The sequence below is a fragment of the Sapajus apella genome, unplaced genomic scaffold (assembly GCF_009761245.1).
Source record: "Sapajus apella isolate SASKATOON/1434 unplaced genomic scaffold, GSC_monkey_1.0 scaffold83, whole genome shotgun sequence".
NCBI classification, from domain to species: Eukaryota; Metazoa; Chordata; class Mammalia; order Primates; family Cebidae; genus Sapajus; species Sapajus apella.
The window spans coordinates 3,916,748-3,943,183 of NW_022437023.1; the positions used below are offsets into that span (position 1 = coordinate 3,916,748).

Genomic DNA, 26,436 nt, shown 5'->3' on the forward strand with positions numbered 1-26,436 from the left:
TAACTGATGGGGCTGCCCAACAGAAGGGCTCTAGATAGATGATGTATTAGTAGTATAGTTGATTACATGCTAAGAGAAGATGACTATCTTTGGCTTTATTTCAAAATTACCCTCTACATCAATTTTGCTCTTATTTTCAAGAATCCCCTTTATTTTTAAGAGAAATGTTCAACCAAATTATAAAATGATAAGCCTTTCAAAGAAAGGAAGTGACAGCAAACTTACCTGTTAAAAAAAAAAAAAGAAAGAAAACCATGACAAGGGAGGTCACAGCTCCCCCACTAGGATAATCACAGTGGTGCGGTGTTAAAGCAGAGGCTGTTCAGATCAGTAAATGTGCATAATTCATGCCAACGCCCCCCATACCTTGCTGTCCAAAAGAAGGTTGTCTGGTTTGATGTCTCTATGGATGAATCCAAGTTGGTGAATAGAGTCTATGGCTAATACTGTTTCTGCTATATAAAACTGAGTCTCTTCTTCTGTCAGAGTGTCTTTTTTCATCAACAAGGTCATCATGTCCCCTGGAAACAAGAAGATACAAAGCCACCACACACACACACACACACACACACACACACACACACAGACACACAGACACACACACACACACACAAACATATGAGTGAGTACCAATTTTCAGATCTGTCTTCCCTATCTGCCAACATAAGGCAGCTAAACAGACCTCTTCTGTGTGCCAGAGATAGACCCACATTGCCAACATGAGAGGAAATGGAATTTTCACACCTAAGCTAGCTAAGGTTGACCACTAAGCTGTGATTTCTATTATACTTTTGAGAAAAAAAGAAAATTTCTCCCACACTTTAAAAAACAACTATAGTTGCTTAGGATAATTTTTTGGACTCAGAGTAAAAAGCTACTTTACTTTTCACTTTCCCTGAACAAGTATCTGCAAGCTTTTCTGCATCTAGAACTAAATGGCACTTTCATATAGACTATATTGCCATTGTTATAGAGAGGCTGAAATGCCAAATAAAAATGTAAACACTTGGGGAGGCTGAAAACAAGCTTTCCAACTTCACAGAACACAAACAAATAAAAGGGAGGGACGTGGGTAGCAAAGCATTAGTCAACAAAAGCTAAAAATGAACTGAAAATGCTATACGCTAGAATGTGCAATAACTGCCTCCTAGAAGAGCACAGTGAACACCTCTCAAGGGGTTTTTTTCTCTAGTGTGTTATTAAAGTTATTTAAATGTATACCAGTACTTTTTTTTTTTTTAAGACGGGTTTCACCATGTTGGTCAGGCTGGTCTTGAACTCCCAACCTCAGGTGATCCACCCACCTTGGCCTCCAAAGTGCTTGGATTACAGGCATGAGCCACCACACCCGCCCCCTTCATGTAACTTTTAAAACACAGTATTAGTATTCTAGTAGTTAAAAGGTAACCTCTTTAGTTTCTGCAAAATCAAAATTTAATCATTTCTGCCTAATACCGGCAACATAAAATGGCAGAAAAAGATTCAGATCCTAACTCAAGTTAGAAAAGCAAAAAAAACATGTATAAGAAGTTTAAGAGAAACAGCAAAGATTCAGTTTAGACTTCACATAAAGCCACTTATGTTATAAAACAAGGAAAAAAGAAAGGAACCTCTGATTTTAACAGGGCATCATACTGTTTTTCAATTTCATTTCATTTAGAACATTATGTTTTGTATTACTGGAGAAAAGTAGCTATTTTTCCCTCAGGCAAAAATTAAACCATTTATGAAAGTGCTCTTTTTCAGTCCAAAGACAAAAAATACCATTCCCCGGCTGGGTGCTGTAACTTGCACTTATAATCCCAGCACTTTGGGAGGCAAGGTGGGTGGATCACCTGAGGTCAGGAGTTCGAGACCAGCCTGACCAACATGGAGAAACCTGGTCTCTATGAAAAATACAAAATTAGCTGGGCATGGTGGTGCATGCCTGTAATCCCAGCTACTCAGGAAGCTGAGGCAGGAGAATCCCTTGAAACTGAGAGGCAGAGGTTGCAGTGAGCCAAGATCACGCCACTGCACTCCAGCCTAGGCAATAAGAGTGAAACTCCGTCTCAAAAAAAAAAAAAAAAATACAATTCCCTCATCACTCCTAGTAGCCATTCAATCTGGAGGCCCACCAGAGACATGGAGGCAGTGCACTTGGGCTGCTACCTCACTAAGGTAGCTATATGGTCTCAGTTCTGTGGCTCAGGAGAGCAGCCAATGGCCTAACCTGTGCAAGTTTGCCCAGATGATCAGAGAGCTCAGGTCAGGTGCTCTATGGCTTTGCAGGCCAGCTCCATCAAGCGCAAAGGGCAGGGTCCAGGAGACATGTGAAGCTATGGAAGATGGGGCAGGTTAAGGCTTCAGGACACGTTAGGAGCTGGTAACCTAGTTGGCTCTTGCTCCTATTTAAGAACTAACATCTAAATGTTAAAAAGTTTCTCCTCATTCTACCAGACTCTTTTCTAACATCGATCAACTAAATGTGTTTATTTACTAAAAAGTATTGATGACCCTAAATCTAAGGGTTGTCACAAAATAAAAATATTATGCTACAATTTTAAGAAACAAAAGGGAAAAGTTCTCTTTTTTTCCCCACCAGAGTTTGCTCAGAGTTCATCTGCTCACTGGTAAACAGACTGTGTTCCTCAGAACAGATGGCATGTTCTGTTCTAGGTTTACTTTGGAGCTGTCCTAGGAGATGCTCATGCTGACTTACAAGTTACACAAAACTTAAAATTTCAAAAATGAGAAATTGATTCTGGCTACTAATATAGGTAATAAAAAATTCACTCCTTATTAATATGTTATACAAAAGAAACAAAAAGTTGGAGCAAAGAATGTTATAGCTTCAATTTTGTCACTTGGGTTATTAATCATATATAATTCACAATTGACAGGAGAGCAGGCAGAGCCCCCTAGTTTACTGCTATATATTTTTAAAAGAAGAAAAAAAGAAAGAAATGTCCATCCGAAATCATCTGAATGAATGAAAAGGTTACTTTTATGGGACTAAGACTGTAGAAAGGCACCCCAGCACAAGACAGTTTACTGACTTCCTTTATAGACCTAAAAAAGGCTATCGAAAGCAACTTTGTGAGAACAATTAAAAGTAGAAAGGAGGGTTAATTGTGACGTGAGAGAAAGAAACCACAGAACAAAAAGAAAAAATGACCTTTCATCGTCAAGTAATTACCTCCAGGCAGGAACTCCATGATTAGGTAGAGGTTTAGCTTATCCTGAAAACTATAGAACATTTTCACAACCCACAAACTGTCTGCCTCCACTAGAATGTCACGCTCCGCACGAATGTGGCCAACCTGGAGGTATATGCATTTGATTAATGACAAAGCTTGCTCTGCTTTATTAGATAGCATATTTGCTTAAACAATTTAAATACTGTGTTTAAATACTGTTTTGAGTATTTAGTCGTGATGATACGAAATATCTAATTTCTGCTTAGGCAAACCTACTAACTAAAAATTGACAACATTTGACTTGAAGGTATTCAGTGATGAAAACTTGAGTGATGAAAGGCTTTAAAAAATGGCAAAATGAATGTCTTAAATGCAAACAGCAACTTTAACACTGCTATAAACTGAATCTGATTAGTTAAAATTACTACTATTTTGCATATAGTTTTGTCTAATAATCTTTTATAATAAAAATAGGTCCCCAAAATGAGACACTCTAGCAAGTCTTTTCTCAGGTCTGCAATAGAATGACAGTGAGCTCACTGACAATTCTAGAATGCTATGATACCATAGCATTTAGTTCACTGCTATGCATATAATACGTGCTCAATCAATCCTTACTGAATTGAAATATAAGAACACCTAAGTTATAGATTCAAATTAGTGACATTTCCAGTTTATACTTTTACTGAAATATCTAGCTAAGGAGGCCAAATTGTAGAAAGTCTGGAAGAAATGGAATTATTTTGTTAATAATGCTTTATTGTCAAATTTACCTTATTTACTTTAAATGCAGAACAGTAATCAAACATCACTGCAAATCCCACTCCTCCCCACTTTTTTTTTTTTCTTTTGAGGCCGAGTCTCGCTCTGTTGCCAGGCTGGAGTGTAGCAGTGTGATCTCGGCTCACTGCAACCTCCAACTCCTTGGTTCAAGCAATTCTCCTGCCTCAGCCTCCCAAGTAGCTGGGACTACAGGTGCATGCCACCACACCCAGTGAATTTTTGTATTTTTAGTAGAGATGGGGTTTCACCATGTTGGCCAGAATGGTCTCAAACTCTTGACCCTGTGAACCACCCTCCTCGGCCTCCCGAAGTGCTGGGATTATAGGCATGAGCCACTGAGCCCGGCCCCCTACTTTTTTAAAGAGAGAAATGGGATCTTGCTGTCACCAAGGCCAGAGTACAGTGGCGTGATCACAGTTCATTAAAGCCTCAAACTCCTGGTCTAAAGTGATCCTCCGCCTCAACCTTCTGAGTAGCTGGGATTACAGGTGTGTGCCACCACGCCTGGCCCCTCCCCTCTTTTTTAAGTGTCACGAGGTCTAAATTGGGTTGATTCAGATCTAAATTTATTAAGACTCAGTCCAATCCCTGAATAGTGGTTTTGGTCTTAACACATACTACAGGTCTTGACTTTTTACAATATGTTCTGAAGTAAAACATGTATCAAGGTTCACAAACTGGCACTTCTGTTGGCAAATTTAGCCCATGGCTGTTGTTTGGTTTAATACAATGTTTGATACAATGCTTGCTTGTTTTATTGGCATGTCTTTAGGGAAACCAGGCACTCTTCCATTACTCTTCCATTTCAACACAGATCCCATCCTCTCTCCTAGTCTTACAGCTAACTTGCTTCAGTCTTCTACCCTAACTCTTGGGGGCCCAGAGGCATTTGAGTTCACATATTTGAGTTTTCAGTGTCTACTAAAATTGTTCTTCGGGGAATTTTTTTAAAAGCTGCAATGGTGGGGCAGGGTGGCTGATGCCTGTAATCCAAGCACTTTGGAGGCCAAGGCAGGCGGCTCACCTGAGATCAGGAGTTCAAGACAAGCCTGACCAACATGGTGAAACCCTGTCTTTAAAAAAAATAATAAAAAAAATAAAAAATAAAAAAATAAAACAGTACAGAAAACCTACATCTTTACATCTGTACTTATGGTACTGGGTGGGAAGAAATGGACAATAAGGGTGAAAAGAAAGTGTGCTATGAAACACAATGAAGCCAAGTAAAGCATCTGCCTTTATTTGACATTAATACAGAAGCAAAGCTTTTGGGAAACAGTAATGTTGCCTGCTGCCCCACAGCCATCGCAGGGGTACCAGTCACTATAAGACAGTAATATAGTAGCAGGCAGCCTTCATCTGCCTGTCTCTCCTTGCTTCCATTAAGAGCCCCACCTGCTGCAGGGAGCCAGAGAAAAGGGGAGGCACTACAATTACCACTTGTCACTCACCTTGGAGGACAGAATGGTGACCACAACATTTCCTGTTTTTCAAGGGAAAGCTACTGTGAGCACACCTTGCCCTTTTCTCCTGAGGCTAAAACAGTAGCTAGAAACTTCCTAGTTTGAAAGTGGAGTTGGGTGAATATAGATTAAGGGAGGGAAGAACCAGAGGTGCAATTCATACAAAAAGGTTATTATCTTTCCCCTATTCCATAAATACTTAATAAAGTGGGGGTAATAGTTGCTATCCTGTGCCTTAAGAAAGCAGAAATAAAAGCGAGCATTTTGTCCCATCAATAACTGTATACTGGCATCACAACTGAACGTTTTCCTTTTGCACTAGACGAGAAACATCAGAAACTAGCTAGATGCCATGTCTTACCCTTTAAATTTTCCCAGGTAGCAAAAATTTCCACTATGTGAAGCAGAAAAATAATCTGAATTCTCAGTGGGTAGCTTGTAATTCCTACTATTTAGTAAAAGCAAACAAAAAAACAATTTTACCTCTGTATCTCTAGTTTGTCAGCCCTACCCCAAAATGGATTTGCACTGGTCTACGTTCATGTTTTACTTAGCACACCCAATGCATGCTTCTTTAAGATGGCTGAGCCAGGTAGAGTCTGTGGCCAGAGGCTGTAACTGGCTCATAATGAGATCAAACCTGGGGAGTTGAGTCCATCAGCTAAAGTGAGCTAAACAATTTAAGTTAATGTACCATTTAAGGCATAAGTTAATGCATCATTTAAAATGTTAATTCTAATAGACAGTTCCTTTACTTTCATAGAGAAAAGTTTTAGAAACTGAGGAAGGCACAATATTTGAGAAAAGGCTTTTTAACACATTATGTTTGGATCATCCTCCGTTAGAAACCATGCTGGGCACCTGGTATACATAAAATTACTAACTCTGAAAATCCTATGTACTTTGTTTTGCAATTTTACTCTGACAGCCAATTATTTGATAAAAAGAGGTCTTAAGCCTTGGTTGAAACTGAAGGAAATATATCTTGCAAAAATAACTTACTCATGAGATGCAAACATACTGACTAATGCAGAAGCTTTATATTTTCCGTCTCAAGATTAACTGAAACTCTTTCAGTGCCTACACACCCATACCACACACTAATTTGTAGATAACATGTAAATACAGCTACTGTGAATTTTGAAAGGAGTTGGTGTTAGTATAGTGTCTTAAGATTTACCGCCCTGGTATTTGATACTCTCAACTGAAATTCCCAGGAGTCTAAAGCTTCTCATAACACATGAAAATTTTAGAGAAAATCAAAATTCCAAATTTTGGGATGGCATTTAAATGAAGACAGGGAAGACCAGTGATTATAATCTCCTCTCAATAGGTAGAAAGGATTGGTTGTGGGGCCTATCTCCATTCTCCGTCTTTGGCTCTAAACTGGGAGTTCTCCTTGTCACAAGGTTTCCATGTTCCTGTAACATCAAATCTTTTACAGGACATTTGTAGTCAGCACCCACTGCAATCTGTTCTTAAGCAACCAGCTACATTAAACTAGATGTACAGAAAGTCTATTCTTGCTTTTTAAAATACATTTTCCAATACTTAAAACCTTATTTATTTTGCATAAGGTATTTGTGTACTTTATAGATCTATTTGCAAACCAGGTTTTGGTTTTAGAAAGTGTCCTTAATTATTAAAGGATAATTTGTATTGTTCTGCCATTTGCATTATATTTTTCAAATTCATTCAGAAATTGGAAGGCTGATATTTCTCAGGTACTGATGAGCTACCTAGAAGACTCAACTTTGGTTTAGGTAAACAGAATGAAGCATATAAAGACACATTTTAGATTGTAAAATCCAAATTCTAATTCTTAGTCCTTAGTTATGAGGTATATACACAACTTCTACTTCTCAGCACTTGGTAAGAAACACATTACCACATCACATATGACCTCAATAAAAAAAGGCTCTCACATTAAGGACATTTTGTGATCAATTGGAAGACACAAGTAACAGCTGCTTTTCAAATAGATTTTCAATTTTTAAAAGATTACATATAACCTATAGGCATTATTTGTGATTTTAAATATGAACTGCTTCTTCATAGGGAGAAAAAGATAATACTACATATATAGTCATACTATATGCTAAAGAAAACTGCAATAAAAATACAATTTCAATTAAACAAAAAGTTTTAGGAGACAAAAATTAGTAAGTTAAAAGCCCTGCTACAACTGTGCTTTACCTGCTCTTTTTCAAGCATATCTGCTTTACGGAGTATTTTCATTGCATACACATGCCCCGTATCTTTCTTCTGAACAAGCCGTACCTAAAATGTTGTAAAAGAAATGCCAAGTCAAAAACTCACACTGCCAAGCTAATGCTTTCAGGACACAATAGTTAACTGAAAAAGTATTGTAACTTTAACTTAAGCAACTAGTAATAACAAAGCAGAAGAAAATGCTTTTTGATGTTCCAAAATGAATAAATTACACACAGTGAAGTCAGTGCTGGAAACATCCTCAAATACCTCTACATCTGAATAGCTCTGGTTCCTTAGTTGAACAAGCCAGTCTAATTTAAAACCTTCAACTTCAAATTTAAGGACTCCTTAAACCCCTGAATATGTCATCCAGTCAGCTCAGAAAATCTAAGTAAATGATTTCAATGATGTGTAATTAAAACAAAAGTAGCTAGACATGATGGTGTATACCTGTAGTCCCAGCTATTTGGGAGATTGAGGGAGGAGGATCACCTGAGCTCAGGAGTTCTGCGCTATGGTGCATTATGCTGATCAGGTGTGTGAGCCAAGTTCAGCATAATATGGTGACCTCCCAGGAATGGGGCAGGGGACGACAGCAACCCATTAGGTTGCCTAAGGAAGGGTAAAGAGGCCCAGCTCAGAAATGGAGCAGGTTAAAACTCCCATACTGATCAGCAGGGGGACTGCGCCTGTAAACAGCCACTGCACTTCAGCCTGGGAAACACTGCAAAACTCTGTCACTTAATAATAATAAGAATGCAAAACTTCATGCATAAGAAAAATGTCTGGAAAGGAAAACAAAAAATTCAGGCCAGGCACAGTGGCTCACACCTACAATCCCAGCACTTTGGGAGGCCAAGGTGAGCGGGTTACCTGAGGTCAGGAGTTTGAGACTGGCCTGGCCAACCTGGTGAAATCCCATCTCTACTAAAAATACAAAAATTAGCTGGGCATGATGGTGCATGCCTGTAATCTCAGCTACTCAGGAGGCAGGAGAATCACCTAAGCCAGGAAGCAGAGGTTGCAGTGAGCCAAGATCACACCATTGCACACCAGCCTGGGCGACAGAGCAAGACTCTATGTCTCAAAAAAAGAAAAAAAATTCAAAATGTATATTTTGGGAAATTGTGTTTCATGCAGTTTTCCTTCCTCTTTTATGGTTTCCATAGTTTTTAAAGAAAACAGATAATTTTAGAAAGAAAAGAAAATGGTCTACACACCAAAAAAAATTTCTTTTTTTTTTGAGATGAAGTCTCACTCTTGTCCCTGAGGCTGGAGTACAATGGCACAATCTTGGCTCATTGCAACCTCCACCTCCAGGGTTCAAGCAATTCTCCTGCCTCAGCCTCCTGAGTAGCCGGGATTACAGGTGCCTGACACCTTGCCCGGCTAATTTTTGTATTTTTAGTAGAGATGAGAGTTTTGACATGTTGGCCAGGCTGGTCTCAAAATCCTGACCTCAGGGGATCCACTTGCCTCGGCCTCCCAAAGTGCTAGGATTACAGGAGTAAGCCATTGCACCCGGCAGAAAAATTTCATTGCAAGCTCCTGCATGTCCTCCCCTCCTCTCCCAAAATAAGTATGTTTTCTTTTCCCTGAACCTTTCTTCCTATTTTTCCTATTTGAGTACCACAACCCTTCCTTGCCAAACAGAAAGCTCCTTCAGAGTTGGTAGTATACTTTACCTCTTTCAGGAAGCCAATCAGAATTCTGAGGGATCAATCTATCACCCATGTCTTTGAATATTACTCACATTTCCCCAGGGTACCAGGTTTTAATAACATACTGCTCCTGGCCAAATGAGGTGGCTCAGCCTGTAATCCCAGCACTTTGGGAGGCTGAGGCAGGCAGATCACAAGGTCAGGGGTTTGAGACCAGCATGGGCAACATGGTGAAACCCCGTCTCTACTAAAAATACAAAAATTAGCCAGGTATGTTGGCACATGCCTATAGTCCCAGCTACTCTGGAGGCTGAAGCAGGAGAATTGCTTGAACCCAGGGGGCTGAGGTTGCAATAAGCCTAGAAGCCATTGCACTCCAGCTTGGGTGACAGAGTGAGACTCCATCTCAAAAAATAAATAAATAAATAATATACTGCTCCTTCTACACTTGCAACTATTGCATCAGGAGGTTATCCACTTTGGGCATTTTTCATTAATGGGAATGACCTTGCATGGGCTCTGTGAAACTCTCCCCAACAGATTGCTCTTGTGCCCAAAAAGAATTGTGGGGACAAAGTCACAAATACTTTTAACTCTCTACCACTACCTGCGTAACTCCTTTCAGTAAATTCTACCTCCTAGCGTCATCTTTTTAGAGCTGTATCAAACTGGTGGGGAGAAATAAAGGGTGGAGAGACACCGCTGGTTTCCTTCTGGAGAGGCGGTACAGTACTGGGAAAAGCAAGAGCTTTGAATTAAGGAAGCTGGGCCCAACTTTGGGTTCGACTGCTCAATGGCTGTGTGATACTAGGATATTATATATACCATTGGAGTCCTAATTTCATCACCTATAAAATGGGTTACTGTCCTGATTATGGGGAAAAAGCAGCGAGTAAATAATAAATGTTGATTTCCTTCTACCTTTCAACTCTCCCTCTAAACACTGACACCATCTCTGGCAAAATAGAGAACAGAGATCTGGGACCAAGGAGAGAAGAAAAAGAGAAAGCAAACAGACAAAGCAATTAGGATGTGGGGCTGGTATGCCTGACCCATCTAATTCCATGTATTTCAGTTATATCAACAATCATCAGTTCATGGTACGCTAGAAACTGAAGTTTTGCAATATTTTTGTACTTGATAAGCAGCTGTGGTTTTTACCTCACCAAATGCTCCTCTGCCTATTACTTTTAAGGACTCAAAATCTTCCAATCCAAGCCTTGTTCTCTTCAAACGAAGAAACTCTGTTTCCTTCCGAGCATGTGCTGATCTTCTGAGTCTTTTCTAATATTTAAATAAGGAAGAAAGGAGAGGGGAAGAAGGTGAAATTCTAAAACTCTGTAACAAGTCATGTTTGTGACTTAACCAGCTGGAAACAGGACCACAGTGGACTAGGGATAATCTTTTCACACATGAAAGCACCCCAGAAGGATCCTTAAGAGGTCACTTCTCCCTTTCCTGGCCTTTACATGAAACATCCAAGCCACACTGAACAGATGGGTGCCTCCTTTGGGAACTCTGACTAACCTACTTCAACAATCTACTATACTAACATTTTTAGTGAAGGGAGGGATAAATAACCAACAACGTTTTCCTTTATCCTATTTAATATACAGTACATGAAAAATGTGTTCTCTTTCCCTCTGGGTTTTACACATTGTATGCTCTAACTTTCTGTTATTTCTACAAGTATTGGGTATTTTTCACCACTGTCTTGGGTTCTGCAAGCCAATTCTATTTTTGAAGGCATCTCCACTGCCATTTCAGTTCCTTGTGCAGTCCCTTATTAACTATATTTTCTCCTACCATATCTGTGGGCGCTGGGTGGAAGGGCTGATTGAGATGGATATTTTGCCTTAATAAAGATTTCAGTTGTCTGTGATCAGTGGTAAATTAAAAGACAAAAATAAAAATTAAAAATAAAATAAAAAAATAAAGATTTCAGGAACATCACACACTGTGGCCTGTCAGGGGGTGGGGGAGAGCATTAGGATAAATACCTCATGCATGCGGAGCTTAAAACCTAGATGATGGGTTGATAGGTGCAGCAAACTACTATGGCACATATATTCCTATGTAACAAACCTACACATTCAACATACGTATCCCAGAACTTAAAGTTAATATTTCAGAAATTTGCCTTATTCCTACAGAGGCTTTTTAGCGATTTCAGTAAAAATGCTGTTACTTGCTCTTTAAATTTTAACTGGATCATCTGTTTCTCTTGGAATTCTAAATCTAGTTTACTATAACTGTACCTAGAGAATCCTTCCTCTCCTAGGTACTTAATAATTAATTTGTCCCTCTGCATGAACACCAAAATCCAGAAGGACACTACCCCCTCAAGTTCTGTTACTGAGCCAAAACCCTTCTCAGGTGTACCAAGGCTAACAACTCACTGGACAAAATACAATCTGCCATGCTGGGTTTTAAGGAAGACACTGCCAATATTAATTACCTCCTCATCTTTTAGGCCTTCTTCTTCCATCACCTTTTCTAACTTCTTTTGTCTAAAACAAAAACAAAAGACATATGAAATCACAACTGAATGATAACTTTCTGAAAATTCAATAGCTTAATGCTGTCACTGCATTTTAAAAATGACAAAAACAGGTAAATCTGAAAATGTCCCATTAAAACAAAAAAAAAAAAGTTACAGTTACTAAGACAAGTAAAAAGATTTCCACCCTTTGTTAGGTCTATTTTTTTTTTGGGGGGGGGGGCCGGGGGAAGGAGACAGACTCTTGTTCTGTCACCCAGGCTGGAATGCAGTGGCTGGCACAATCTCAGTTCACTGAAATCTCTGCCTCACAGACTCAAGCAATCCCACCTCAGCCTTCCAAGTAGCTGGGACTACAGGTGCATGCCACTGTGCCTGGCTAATTTTCAAATATTTTGTAGAAATGAGGTCTCACTGTATTGCCCAGGCTGGTCTCAAACTCCAGCCTGACCTTCCCAAGTGCTGGGATTACAGGTGTGAGCCACCATGCCCCACCCTTAGGTCTACATTTTTAAAAAAAACTGTCTAAGATGTTAACGCAACAAAGAATCTTGTTTCAAAAAATGTTCTCTCTAGGTTTTGAGGGTTGTTTTTAAAAAAATTTTTTTTTTCCAGTTATTTTCTCCTTACCAAACCACAAAACAACTGGTATTTGATAACCTCCTTTCATGGTGTTTCTTTCCCTCTCTCTGACTGAAGTCTACTTCCTTTATTTTTGCATCTTCCTCCTCTTCCCTGCCATGAGCAAAGGGTAACAAACAATGGTAAAGGCAGAATTTGGAAATTTTAGGGGAAAAAGTGATCAAAAAAGGTGACTGGCACCACTATCATCAAAATTTCATACATCAGGCTGGGTGCAATGGCTCACACCTCTGATCCCAGCATTTTGGGGGGCTGAGACAGGTGGATCACTTGAGGTCAGGAGTCCAAGACCAGCCTGGTCAATATGGTGAAACCCAGTCTCCACTCAAAATACAAAAATCAGGCTGGGCGCAGTAGTTCATGCCTGTAACTCCAGCACTTTTGGAGGCCAAGGTGGGTGGGTCACTTGAGGTCAGGAGTTTGAGACCAGACTGGCCAACATGGTGAAACCCCATTTCTACTAAAAATGCAAAAGTTAGCCGGGCATGATGGTGTGCCCCTGTATTCCCAGCCACTCAGGGGCCTGAAGCAGAAGAATTGCTTGAACCCAAAAGGTAGAGGCTGCAGTGAGCAGAGATCGCTCCACTGCACTCCAGCCTGGGCAGCAGAGCAAGATCCTGTCTCAAAAAAAAAAAAAAAAAAAAAAATTAGCTGGGCATAGTGGCGGGTGTCTTGTAATCCCACCTACTCGGGAGGCTAAAGCACAAGAATCACTTAAACCCAGGAGGCCAAGGTTGCAGTGAGGCAAGATTACACCACTGCACCACAGCTTGGGTGTCGGAGTGAAACTAAAAAACCTTCAGACATCAAACTCTTGGAGTACTGAACTTTAGAAAGTGAATGCAATAATGTTTTCAAGCTATAGTCTCATAAAACTAAAAGAAGGAAGTAAAACTTCCTTACAACCAATTCCACAAAACCTTTATTTATTCAGCACAATAAATGAAAGCACATGGGCTAGAATCTCTCCTCCACTACTCATCAGCATTCTAGATAAACAGATATAAACAGAGCAAAAGATAAGACTGTACAGTATGCTGCAGAAATAGCATGGAGTCCATTGTAGCTGATACACACAGCACTTTAAATGCCACACCAAGAAGGCTGGATCTCATTCTGTAGACAAGTGAGTGCTAAAAGAGGCTTGTGTGCAAAGGAGTGATATGGTAAGATTTCTATTTTAGAATGGTAGCCAGCAGTAATGAAGATCTGATGGACTGGCAGAGAAAGCAACTGAGAAAGATCAGAGGCCAGTGGAGAATTACTGTAATGATTCAGATGTGCAGTAAAGATGTAGAGCCAGCTGTAATCCTAGCACTTTGTGAGGCCGAGGCGGGCGGATCACGAGGTCAAGAGATCAAGACCATCCTGGCCCAACATGGTGGAACCCCGTCTCTACTAAAAATACAAAAAATAGCATGGGCATGGTGGCACGTGCCTGTGGTCCCAGCTACTCAGGAGGCTGAGGCGGAAGAATCGCTTGAACCCAGGAGGCGGGGGTTGCAGTGAGCCGAGATTGTGCCACTGCACTCCAGCCTGGCGATAGAGCAAGACTCGGTCTCAAAAGAAAAAGATCTAGAGCCAGGGCAGAAAACTAGAATGAAGTGAATAGAGATATTGCAAAGATGACCAACTGACAATACAAGTCAAGGGAAATGTCTTAGAATTTTCTGTCTAGAGGGATATGATGCCACTAACCAAGACAGGAAACAGAGAGAGAGCAACTCGAACAGTTCTCCTAGTTCCCAGAATATTTTGGGATGCATGTGCATCTGTGTGTGTTAGTTGAAGCAAACAGAATAAGTCAGAGCATAACACGCTAAGCAAAAGCTCTAAGAACACAACTGTACTCAGCTCTTTTTACACCCTGAGTACTTAACACCACCATACCTCCTCACTATACGTTTTTGAATGACTACATCAGAATGGGCTACAAGTCCAATGCACTATTCACAGTGTCACAAAACTGGCTCCTTCTGATTATATTTTAAATCTAAAAACAAACTAAGAGGTTTTCCACAGCTATACTGAAGTGTAATTAAATTGGTTGCAGCTTTACACCTACCTGAGAGTAAAGTTAACTCCTTGAACACAATTAGGTTATTTCATTAGAGAAAGTATCCAGAAAAAAGCCTATCCATGATCATGATTTATTAGGACCAGGTCCACAAAGACCGTGGAGCTGAGATTGTGCTATTGCATTCCAGCCTGGGTGAGAGAGCAAGACTCTTGTCTCAAAAAAAATAAAAAGCCAGGCATGGTGCCAAGTGCCTGTGTAGTCCCAGCTACTTGGGAGGCTGAGGTGGGAGGACTGCATGAGCCCAGGCGTTCTGGGCTGTAGTGAGCTATGCCGATTGGGTGTCCGCACTAAGTTATGCATCATTATGGTGATCTCCTGGGAGCCGGGGACCACCAGGTTACCTAAGGAGGGGTGAACCGGCCCAGGTCGGAAATGGAGCAGGTCAAAACTTCCGTGCTGATCAGTTGTGGGATCGCACCTGTGAATAGCCACTGCACTCCAGTCTGGGCAACATAGTGAGACCCCGTCTCTTAAAAAAAGGAAAAAAAAATTTAAAAAGTGTATTTCTTCGGCATTTTTTGAATTTTAATCATGGAGATATAATCACAGTTTCTTTAAAAAAAATTTTTTTTAGACAGTCTTGCTCTGTCACCCAGGCTGGAATGCAGTGGCATGATCTTGGCTCACTGCAACCTCTGACTCCTGGGTTCAAGCAATTTTCCTGCCTCAGCCTCCTGAGTAGCTGAGATTATAGGCACCCGCCACCACACCTAGCTAATTTTTGTATTTTTAATAGAGATGGGGTTTCACCATGTTGGCCAGTGTGGTCTCGAACTCCTGACCTCAACTGATCCGCCTGCCTTGGCATCCCAAAGTACAGGGATTATAAGCATGTGCCACTGCACCCAACTTTTTTTCGTTTTTTGGGGGGGATTTTTTTGAGACAAGAGTCTGGCTCTGTCATTCAGGCTGGAGTGGAGTGTACAAAGCATGATCTCGGCTCACTGCAACCTTCAGGTGATTCTTGTGCCTCAACTTCCCAAGTAGCTGGGATTACAGGCATGTACCACCATTTCTGGCTAATTTGTATATTTTTAGTAGAGACAGGGTTTCACCATGTTGCACAGGCTGGTCTCGAACCCCTGATCTCAAGTGATCCACCCACCTTGGCCTCCCAATGTGCTGTGATTATAGGTGTGAGCCACTGCAGCCAGCCAGAAATACCCTAAAATTAACACTACACAGTTTCTTTAAGGTCTCAACAAATTACTTCAATTATACACTCTGGTTTGACTGATATCTCGTCAGTGAAGACCATTTGGAGGTCTGAACTTGCTCATTCTTGGGGCCTAAATAAAACTGACACTGAATCACTAATAATAATCACATATCTCTACTCAGTATTAGGTAAGACCAAATGGGGAATTTCTACAGTTAAGAAAACATAGATGAGAAAATCTAAGAGGAGCTGCAGAACACAGAGGTTCTCAGTAAAATGTATGAAAGTATTTATTTGATTTGAGGAGAAAAAAAGCTTGCCTTTATTATCTATTAAATTAGCTGTTTATAGTTTTAATTAATCCACCTAAATAGTAATCATGAAGAAAAGAAACTGAAAATATTTTGTACAAGGAAATGCCTGTTTCCTTAGATTTGATTTCAAACTGCCTATGAATTATCTAAGCCATTATTTTTTAATGAATAAGTAGACAACTGTCAATACCTACTAGGTACCTAGGATCATATACAGAGAGAATACAAGGAGAGCTGCTGCTCCTAGAGAAGTTTACAACCAAGGTTGCCACTGAAGACAAAACACAGACTGAAGGAATAGGGCAGATGCACTTGCCCTATTGAGCACTTGTGATTGAACAGTGATATTAATAGGAGACCATTAGGTGGCATTCTGCAGCACCATGTGATAGACATTAGATTCAGGGGGTTTAATTATTATTATTATTTTTTTTTTTTTTTGAGACAGAGTCTTGCTCTGTTGCTAGGCACCAGGCTGGAGTACAGTGGTGTGATCTCGGCTCATGGCAACCTCCACCTCCTGGGTTCAAGCAATTCTCCTGCCTCAGCCTCCCAAGTAGCCAGGACTACAGGCACGCACCACCATGCCCAGCTAATTTTTTTATTTTAGTAGAGACGGGGTTTCACTATGTTGGCCAGGATGGTCTCGATCACTTGACCTTGTGATCCGCGCACCTCAGCCTCCCAAAGTGCTGGGATTATAGGAATGAGCCACCACGTCCTGCCTAATTATTTTTAAACCAATCTATAGGGCTGGGTACGGTGGCTCACGCCTGTAATTCCAGCACTTTGGGAGGCCAAGGCGGGTGGATCATGAGGTCAGGAGTTCAAGACCAGACTGGCCAACATGGTGATACCCCAACTCTACTAAAAAATACAAGTCAGTTGGGCATGGTGGCTCATGCCTGTAATCCCAGCTACATGGGAAGCTGAGGTAGAATTGCTTGAACCAGGACCTGGGAGGCGGAGGTTGCAGTGAGCCAAGATCGTGCCACTGCATTCTAGCCTGAGCTACAGAGCAAGAGTCCATCCCCCCACAAAAAAAAAAAAAAAAAAAAAAAAATCTGTAGAAGCTGCTATAGTGTTTCTACGAAACTGCTCAAAGTTCTCATATTTTATGTTTATACAGGAAACAATTCCCAGATGAATTTTATTCTTTCTTCTGTCTCTGGGCTTTGGACACATAACCCCCCTGCAGTTAAGTCCTTTGTTTCAACTATAACCTAGTGTATGTTGGAACAGGCCAAAAGTTGCCTAACAATGCTAGGAATAACAGATATTTAAAGGCACCTAGACAAGGCACAAAAGAAAAAAAATAAAAATTTGTATTACAATTTGGTCTCAAAATTAACTAGCCCAATACTTATTTCAAACCCTTATTATATATTATCTCTTTATTATCAATTGTTTCCTATCATTAAAACTGTTTACTTATCAAGGTCCTGCAATGTGACCCTCTAGAACATCAAAAAGCTTGAAAACCCAGGCCAGGCAATGGTGGCTCATGCCTGTAATACCAACACTCTAGGAGGCTGAGACTGGCTTGAGCCAAGGAGTTTGAGGCTGCAGTGAGCCATGATTGCATCACTGCACTCCAGCCTGGGTGACACAGTGAAACCTTGTCCATTAAAAACAAGCAAACATAATCTGTCATAAGATTAGAAAAAAAAGAAAAAAAGACAAAATAAGATTAGAAAAAAATAAAAAAGAAAAACAAACAAAAAAACCTTGTTTCTCACTTTTGAAGTAACTCCCGTCAATCACTTTTTTAAAAATTTTCTAGGAAGAATAAAACGTTTAAGTCTTATTGAACTGTATCAGTAAATCCAAAACCAACTAGCAGCTCATACAAAAAAAGAGGGTACTGGCTGGGCACAGTGGCTCATACCTGTAATCACAGCACTTTGGGAGGCTGAGGCAGGCAGATCACTTCAGGTCAGGAACTCAAGACCAGCCTGGCCAACCTGCCGAAACCCCATCTCCACTAAAACTACAAAAATTAGGCCAAGCATGGTGGCTCATGCCTGTAATTCCAGCACTTGCGAGGCCAAGGTGGGCGAATCAGCTGAGATCAGGAGTTCACGACCAGCCTGGCCAACATGGTGAAGTCCCATTTCTACTAAAATACAAAAATTAGCCGGGCATGGTGGTGCATGTCTATAATCCCAGCTACCAGGGGGGCTGAGGCAGGAGAATCACTTGAACCCAGGACGCGGAGATTGCAGTGAGCCGAGATCATGCCATTGCACTCTAGCCTAGGCAAAAGAGCGAAACTCCATCTCAGAAACGAAAACAAAATGAAAATACAAAAATTAGCTGGGCTTGGTGGCGCGAAGTTCAAGACCAGACTGACCAACAGGGAGAAACCCTGTCTACTAAAAATACAAAATTAGCCAGGTGTGATGGTGCATGCCTGTAATTCCAGCTACCAGGCAGGCTGAGGCGCAGGAGAATCGCTTGAACCCAAGAGACTATAGTAAGCCAAGATCATGCCACTGCCCTCCAGCCTGGGTGACACAGTGACAATCGCTCTCCAAAAAAAAAAAAAAAAAAGAGGATACTAAACAAAAAAAAAAGGTATATAAGGATATATTAATTCTCTGAAAGGCTCAAAGTATCTACTAGTGCATTGTTGTTTTTCTTTTTCTTTCTTTCTTTTTTTTTTTTTTTGAGACAGAGTTTTACTCTTGTTGCCCAGGCTGGAGTGCAATGGCTCGAGATCTTGGCTCACTGCAACCTCCACCTCCTGGGTTCAAGTGATTCTCCTGCCTCAGACTCCTGAGTAGCTGGGATTACAGGCACGCGCTACCACACCCGGCTAATTTTGTATTTTTAGTAGACAGGCTTTCTCCATGTTGAGAAAGGTTGGTCTTAAACTTCCAACCTCAGGTGAACCTCCCAAAGTGCTGGGATTACAGGCGTGAGCCACAGTGCTCGGTCCTATTGTTGTTTTTCTTAAAGACATGGGGTCTTGCTCAGTTGGCCAAGCTGGAAGTGCAGTGGCACAATCATAGCTCACTGCAGCCTCAAACTCCTGAGGTCAAGAGATCCTCCCACCTCAGCCATCTGAGTAGCTAGAACTATAGTTGCACACCACCACACCTGGCTTACTGTTTTCTAATGAAAAATAATGGCAATTTGATAAACAACCAAAAACAAACATTCTAACCCTCTTAAATATCTAACATCCTCTTCTCACTGTCTTTTGATTAATTTGGTCTTTCAAAAAAAGCAAAACCACCAATGCTGTATTTTTTAAATTTTATTTATTTTTATATAACCCTCTCTGCTTCTGGAACCACTGAAGCTTTTAGAAGATTTTTCTATCTGAAGAATCCAGAGAATGCAAAGCACAGCTGTCTGCCCATTTTGGGGAACAATCTTAGTGTTAATCACAATGTATCATTTATCAATAATGTAAACAAAACCATACATCATCTTGTTCCTGGAGAATGTGATACCTGTCAATGATAAACCATAGGTAGGATGGAGCCAGTAGGATAAAACCCAGATAACTATTACTAAACAAGTGGCTAAATCAAAACTCATAACCATGTGCTTTATAATTACAACCCCAGTAGCTATGATTTCAAGAAGTGACTGTATTTGAAATAACTATCTCCACAGGTTTCACCTGCCTAAAGATATCCTGTACAGATTTATGTTTGAATTCCCCATGATCGTAACACAGGACACTATGCAGGCACTTGTTTGCTCCACTGAACAGCAGCTAGCCACCACCAAGCATAAAATATCTGACTATTCCAAATACAAAACTGCATATTTAAGGTCAAATCATATATCCCAGTAAATTGTCATTTATACCCTCATGAAGAACAGAGTTGCAAAGATCCTTATCAAAATATTAGCACATCAAACCCAGCAACATAAAGGAGATAATACAATGTTACCAAAGTTAGTCTAACATTCAAAAATCAGTCCATGTAACTCATCGTATTAAAAGAGTAAAGGAGAAAAACAATATGACCATTTCAAAGATGCAGAAAAAGCATTTGAAAAAAAATTCAACACCCACAAAAAACAACAATCAAAACAAAACTAATGACAAAAATAAAATAATAATAATAAAAATTCAACACCTACTCATGATAAAAATTCCCAGCTTCTCAGCCAAATTGGAACATAGGCTGAGGGCTCACACTTGTAATCCCAAAAGTTTGGGAGGCTGAAGCAGGAAGACTGCCTGAGGCCAGAAATTCAAGATCTAGCCTGGTCAACATAGTGATATCCTGTCTCTACAAAAAGGTAAAAAACAATTAGCCAGGTCTGGTGACACACACCTGTAGTCCCAGCTACTCAGAAGGCTGAGGTGGAAGAATCACCCACACCCAGGAGGTCAAGGCTGCGGTGAGCAGTGATTGTGCCACTGCACTCCAACATGGGTGAAAGCAAGTCCTCTAAAGTCCTCTAAAACAAACAAACAACAACAAAAAATTTTTCAACCCAAATTAGAACATAAGAAAACTTCTTCAACCTATAAAGGGCATCTTTGGTAAAACAGTAAGCACATTAAGTCTTAAATCAAGAAGAAAACAAAAATATCCACTCCCACTACCTCAACATTTTACTGGAATTCCCAGCTAGTGCACTAAGACAAGGGGAAAAAAAAGGTGAATAGGTTGAAAAGAAGGAAGTAAAATTGTCTCGATCTGAGTATCACATGATTGTTTACATAGAAAATCCTAAATATGCACAAAAAAAAAAAAAAAAAAAAAAAACCTAGAATAATTAGAAAGTAATGGAATACAAGATCAATATACAAAATTCAGTTGTATGTCTATATACTAGCAGCAAACAACTGGACAGTGGAATTCTAAATAGCATCCGGAAAACCCCCAAATAGTAGAAATAGATTAACCAGACATGTAAGACCTCCACACTAAAAATTACAAAAATACTGTTGAGAAAAATTAAAGAAGATCTTAAAAATGAAGATATGGGCCGGGCATGGCAGCTCAGGCCTGTAATCCCAGCACTTTGGGAGGCAGTCGAGACGGGGGGATCACCTGAGGTCAGGAATTCAAGACCAACCTGACCAACATGAAGAAACTCTGTTTCTATTAAAAATACAAAAAATAGCCAGGCATGGTGGCGGGTGCCTGTAGTCCCAGCTACTCAGCAGGCTGAGGCAGGAGAATCACTTGAACCTAAGAGGCGGAGGTTGCAGTCAGCCGAAATCACACATTGCACTCCAGCCTGGGCAATAAGAGTGTAACTCTGATTCCAAAAAAAATACAAAAAAAAAAAAAAAAGGAGATATGCAATGTCCATGCAATAGAAGATTCAATATTGTTAAGATGTCGATTCTCCACAAATTGATCTACAGTCAATATAATTCCAATCATAATTTCACTGGGCTTTTCGGTAGAAATTAATAAGCTGACTCTAACATTTATATGAAAATGTGAAGAACACAGAATATTCAAAGCAATATTAAAATGACCAAAGCTGGAGGACTTACACATTACCTGACTTCAAAACTTACTACAAAGCTACAGTAATCAAAACAGGGTGATACTGGCAAAGGACAGACAAGGAGATCAATGGGACAGATACAGAAAGCCCAGAAATGAATTCACACCTATATGTCACCTGATTTTGAAGAAAAGTGCCAAAGCAATCTCACGGGGGAAAATCTTTTCAACAAATGTTGCTAAAATAACTGAATATCCAAAACGATAAAAATCAATCTCAACCCACCTCATATCATACATACCTATTAGTTCAATACGAATCACAGAACTAAATGTAAAAACTAAATCTAAAAAACTTCCAAAATGACCCGGGCGCGGTGACTCACACCTGTAATCCCAACACTTCAGGAGGCTAAGGTAGGTGGATCACAAGGTCAGGAGACTGAGACCATTCTGGCCAAAAAGATGAAATCCATCTCTACTAAAATACAAAAAATTAGCCAAGTGTGGTGGCCTGCACCTGTAGTCCCAGCTACTCAGGAAGGAGGCTGAGGCAGGGGAATCCCTTGAACCCAGGAGGTGGAGGCTGCAGTGAGCTGAGATTGTGCCACTGCACTCCAGTCTGGGAGGCAAAGTGAAACTCCATCTCAATTAAATTAAAACCAGCCTGGTTACAGAGCAAAACTGTTGTCTCAAAAGAGAACAAAAAAATTTCCAAAATGGAACACAGGAGAAAATCCTTAAGAACTGGGGGTAAAGGTTTCTGGCCAGGTGCAGTAGCTAACCCGTGGTAACCCCAGCATTATGGGAGGCTGATGCTGGAGGATCATTTGAGGCCAGGAGGTCAAGACCAGCCTAGTCAACACAGCAAGACCAGCCTAGTCAACACAGGAAGGCCCTGGTTCTAAAAAAAATTAATTTTTAAAAGAAGAAAGGTTTCTTAGAAAGGTCACAGGATACAGTAACCATTTTTTTTAAAGGCCAAATTTTATTTTATCAAAATTTAAAACCTCTGTTTGTCTAAGGACTTTGTTTTTGTTTTTCAGATGGGGTTTCTCCATGTTGGCCAGGCTGATCTCAAACTCCTGACCTCGGGTGATCCGCCAACCTCGGCCTCCCAAAGTGCTGGGATTACAGGTGTGAGCCACCGGTGTCCGGCCTAAGGACTTTGTTAAGATGATGAGCAGGAAAGCCACAGATTTGGAGAGATAACTTACAAAACATATATATGACAAAGGCCTGATATGTAGGATAAACAAAGAACTTCTGCAACTCAATAATAAAGACAACTCAATGTTTTTCTTTCTTTATTCTTTTTTTTGACATGGAGTCTTGCTGTGTCGCCCAGCCTGGAGTCATGATTTTGACTCACTGTAACCTCCACCTCCTGAGTTCAAGTGATTCTCCTGTGTCAGCCTCCCAAGTAGCTGGGATTACATGCACGCACCGCCACACCCAGCTAATTTTTGTGTTTTTAATAGAGACAGATTTCACCATGTTGGCCAGGCTGGTCCCGGGCACCTGACCTCAGTTGATCTACCTGACTCAGCCTCCCAAAGTGCTGGGATTACAGGCTTAAGCCACCAGGCCCTGCCTCAATTTTTTTTAATGCTCAAAAAAATCTGAACAAATATTTCACAAAGGCAGATACACAAATGGCCAAAACGCACATAAAAATGTTCAACATCACTAGTCATCAGGGAAATGCAAATTAAAAATCACAATGAGATATCACTAAACATCCACCAAAATTGCTAAAACACTGACAACGTAAATGTTAGCAAAAATGTAAAGTAACTGGAACTCTCATACATTATTTGTAATATTTTGGGGGAGGCCAAGGCAGGTGGATCATGAGATCAAAAGATCCGAGACCATCCTGGCCAAGATGGTGAAACCTCTTCTCTATTAAAACTACAAAAGTTAGCTGGGCGTGGTGGCACGCACCTGTAGTCCAGGCTACTCGGGAAGCTGAGGCAGGAGAATCGCTTGAACCTGGGAAACGGAGGTTGCAGTGAGCAGAGATCACACCACTGCACTCCAGCCTGGGTGACAGAGCAACACTCCATCTCAAAGATAAAAAAAGAACTAAACATATATCTGTGTATATGATTCAGCAATTCCACTTCTAGATATCTACCTAAGAACTAAAAACAAAAGTTCACAAGATTTGTACAAAAATGTGCACAGAAGTTTATTCAAAATAGCCAAATACTAAAAAGAACCCAGGTGTTTATCAACAAGAAAACAGATAAACAAAGATATAGTAAGAAGACAGAAAAGTACTCAACAATAAAACTGAACAAATTATTGATGTGTATAGCAACACAGAAGAACCTCAAAAACATTATGCTGGCCAGGTGTGGTAGCTCACACCTGTAATCCCAGCACTTTGGGAGGCTAAGGTGGGCAGATTGCTTGAACTCTGGAGTTCAAGACCAGCCTGGGCAACAAAGTGAGACCCTGTCTCTACAAAAAATTTTTTTAAAATTAGCCAAGAGGGAGCTGCGGCGGCTCTGGCCAGTTGTCCTGGCGCTTGAGGAGGCGAGGCTATGTGTTCAAGGCCAACCTGGGCAAAATTAAGAACCTCTCATTCATTAAAAAAAAAAAAAAAAAAATTAGCCAAGTGTAGTGGCATGCACCTATAGTTCCAGCTATTTGGGAGGCTGAGGCAGGAAGATCACCTGAGCGTGGGAGGTAGAGGCTACAGTGAGCTATGATCGTGCCACTGCATACGAGCCTGGGCAACAAAGCAACACCCTGTCTAAACAACAAAAAAAATTATGCTAAACGGAAGATGCCTTGCTCAAATGAGTACATACTATACATTTCCATTTATATGTTCCACTTGCATGAAACAGGCAAGACTAATCTATAATAGAAACAAAATCATAACAGTGGTTGTCTAAGGTTGACAAAACTTTCTGGGAGAGGTAATGTTCTCTGTTTTGATAAAGGTTTAAGTTATACAAGTGTATGCATTTGTCAAAACTCATAAAATGGTACCCTTCAACCTGTGCATTTCATTGTGTATAAATTTTACACACTTCTCCCAAAAATATAAATATTGAATTCCAGTTAATGTTATACAAGCAGAAATATTCAGAAGTATACTGATGTCTACAACATAATTTGAAGTGAGGCAGAAAATTAAGATGGATTAATGAACAGATACAAGAATGGATAGATGAATATGTGGTTAAACAAATACAATAATCATTATAGACTCTAGATGATGTATATGTGTATATCCACTGTATAATTATTACGAGTTTTTTGTATTTCTGAATACTTTCATAGTAAAATATTGGAAAAAAATTTTTTTTTAATTATGAGTTATGGCCGGGCATGGTGGCTCATGCCTATAATCCCAGCACTTTGGGAGGCTGAGGCAAGTGGAATACCTGAGGTCAGGAGTTCAAAACCAGCATGGCCAACATGGTGAAACCCCACCTCTACTAAAAATACAAAAATTAGCCGGATGTGGTGGTTCACGCCTATAGTCCCATTTATTTGGGACACTGAGAAACGAGAATCGCTTGAATCCAGGAGGCAGAGCTTGCAGTGAGCCAAGATCATGCCACTGCACTCTAGCCTGGGCAACAGAGTGAGATTCAGTCTCAAAAAAATAATAATAAGGCCAGGCGTGGTGGCTCACGCCTGTAATCCAAGCACTTTGGAGGCCAAGGCAGGTGGATCACCTGAGGTCGGGAGTTCAGGACCAGCCTGACAAACATGGTGAAACCCCGTCTTAAAAATAATAATAATAATAATAATTAATAAACTTTGAGTTACTATGTGGATAGCATACGCCAGATCAGCAATAACAATAGCTGATACTACCACCATTAACTAAGTGACTACTATGTGTAAAACACTATGGTACATACTCACATTATGATAAATCTATCCCCAATGCAATCCTGCAAGGCAAGCAGTATTATCCCCATTTTCCTGATGAGGGAACCAATTCACAGAAAGACTAAGGAAATTGTTAGAGCTTCATACATCTATTCTATTCAATGAAACTGGCAGGACTCTACACCCAGGTCTAACTCCAAATGGGCTGCTCTTCCATTATACCACGCTGCCTTAACAATTAACTCCAAGGATTGGGCCCAATTTTTTTTTTTTTTTTTTTTTTTTTAAGATACAGAGTCTCGCTGCTGCTCAGGCTGGCCTCAAACTCATGGGCTAATGCAATCCTCCCACTTTACCCTCCCAAGTACCAACTTTTTCTTATATTTCAGTAGAAGTTTGTGTGACTTGTAGGCTTAAGTAGGTTAACAGCAGGGACTATGAAAATCCCTTTCACTGTTATTCCATTATGATAGTCTATAACATGGCTGCTACCATTCTTGTCTCCTCTCAGCATTATAAGTGTTTTACAATACAAGAAATGCATGCAACAACTATGACACAATTTTTTAAAACAAAACTCTTTACCTCATTTCTCGTTCTTCATGTTGAGCGATAAGGTTGCTATAAAAATTCTCCAGTGTCACTTTGGTCATTGTCACCCTTTCCTTTGTGTGGTTACTCATGGATGAGCAAGGTGTTGAGCCTGTCATTGCCATGGCTGCTAGAAACAAAGAAAAGAAGACGTATTAGTTTTGGAGTTAGAATCTACCCATGGTGCACTCTCCTACCCTACTGGTAGGAATGTAAATTGTTACAAGTTTTCTGGAGGACAAACAGGTAATATGTAAGAAAAGCCAGACAAAGACAATATTTGGTAAAATAATAAATTACTGTCCCATGACCGAGAAATCCCATAAAGACTTGAGAAACCGTCAAAAGGGCTTCTAAAGAGACATACACAGGATGTTCAGTACAGAGAGGATGTTCATTATGCCCTAATTTGTGTCATGGGAAGTTAGAGGCAATTCGGTAAGAAAATAAAGAGCTGTCGCCGCATAAGAAATACTATGCAACAACCAGAAGCAACTCTACCTGTACCTATCAGTCACGCAAATATATCTTTAAAACATATTAGTGCAAAAGTA

The 26,436-nt window shown here is 40.3% G+C and overlaps 1 protein-coding gene across 2 annotated transcripts in view; it reads right to left on the reverse strand.

The window, feature by feature from the left end:
* STK38 (serine/threonine kinase 38) overlaps nt 1–26,436 on the reverse strand; it is a 51,398-nt gene that overhangs the window by 17,508 nt on the left and 7,454 nt on the right. Inside the window, exons 2-7 of one of the 2 annotated variants that reach the window (XM_032253572.1) lie at nt 25,877–26,009; nt 11,759–11,810; nt 10,462–10,584; nt 7,622–7,705; nt 3,179–3,302; nt 367–521 (exon numbers count right to left, since the gene is read on the reverse strand). In XM_032253572.1, coding sequence (XP_032109463.1) covers nt 367–521; nt 3,179–3,302; nt 7,622–7,705; nt 10,462–10,584; nt 11,759–11,810; nt 25,877–26,007 — 669 coding nt within the window. In that variant the 5' untranslated portion in view covers nt 26,008–26,009. Of the gene's footprint in view, nt 1–366; nt 522–3,178; nt 3,303–7,621; nt 7,706–10,461; nt 10,585–11,758; nt 11,811–25,876; nt 26,013–26,436 lie in introns of both variants that reach the window. The other variant, XM_032253573.1, reaches the window with a different exon arrangement.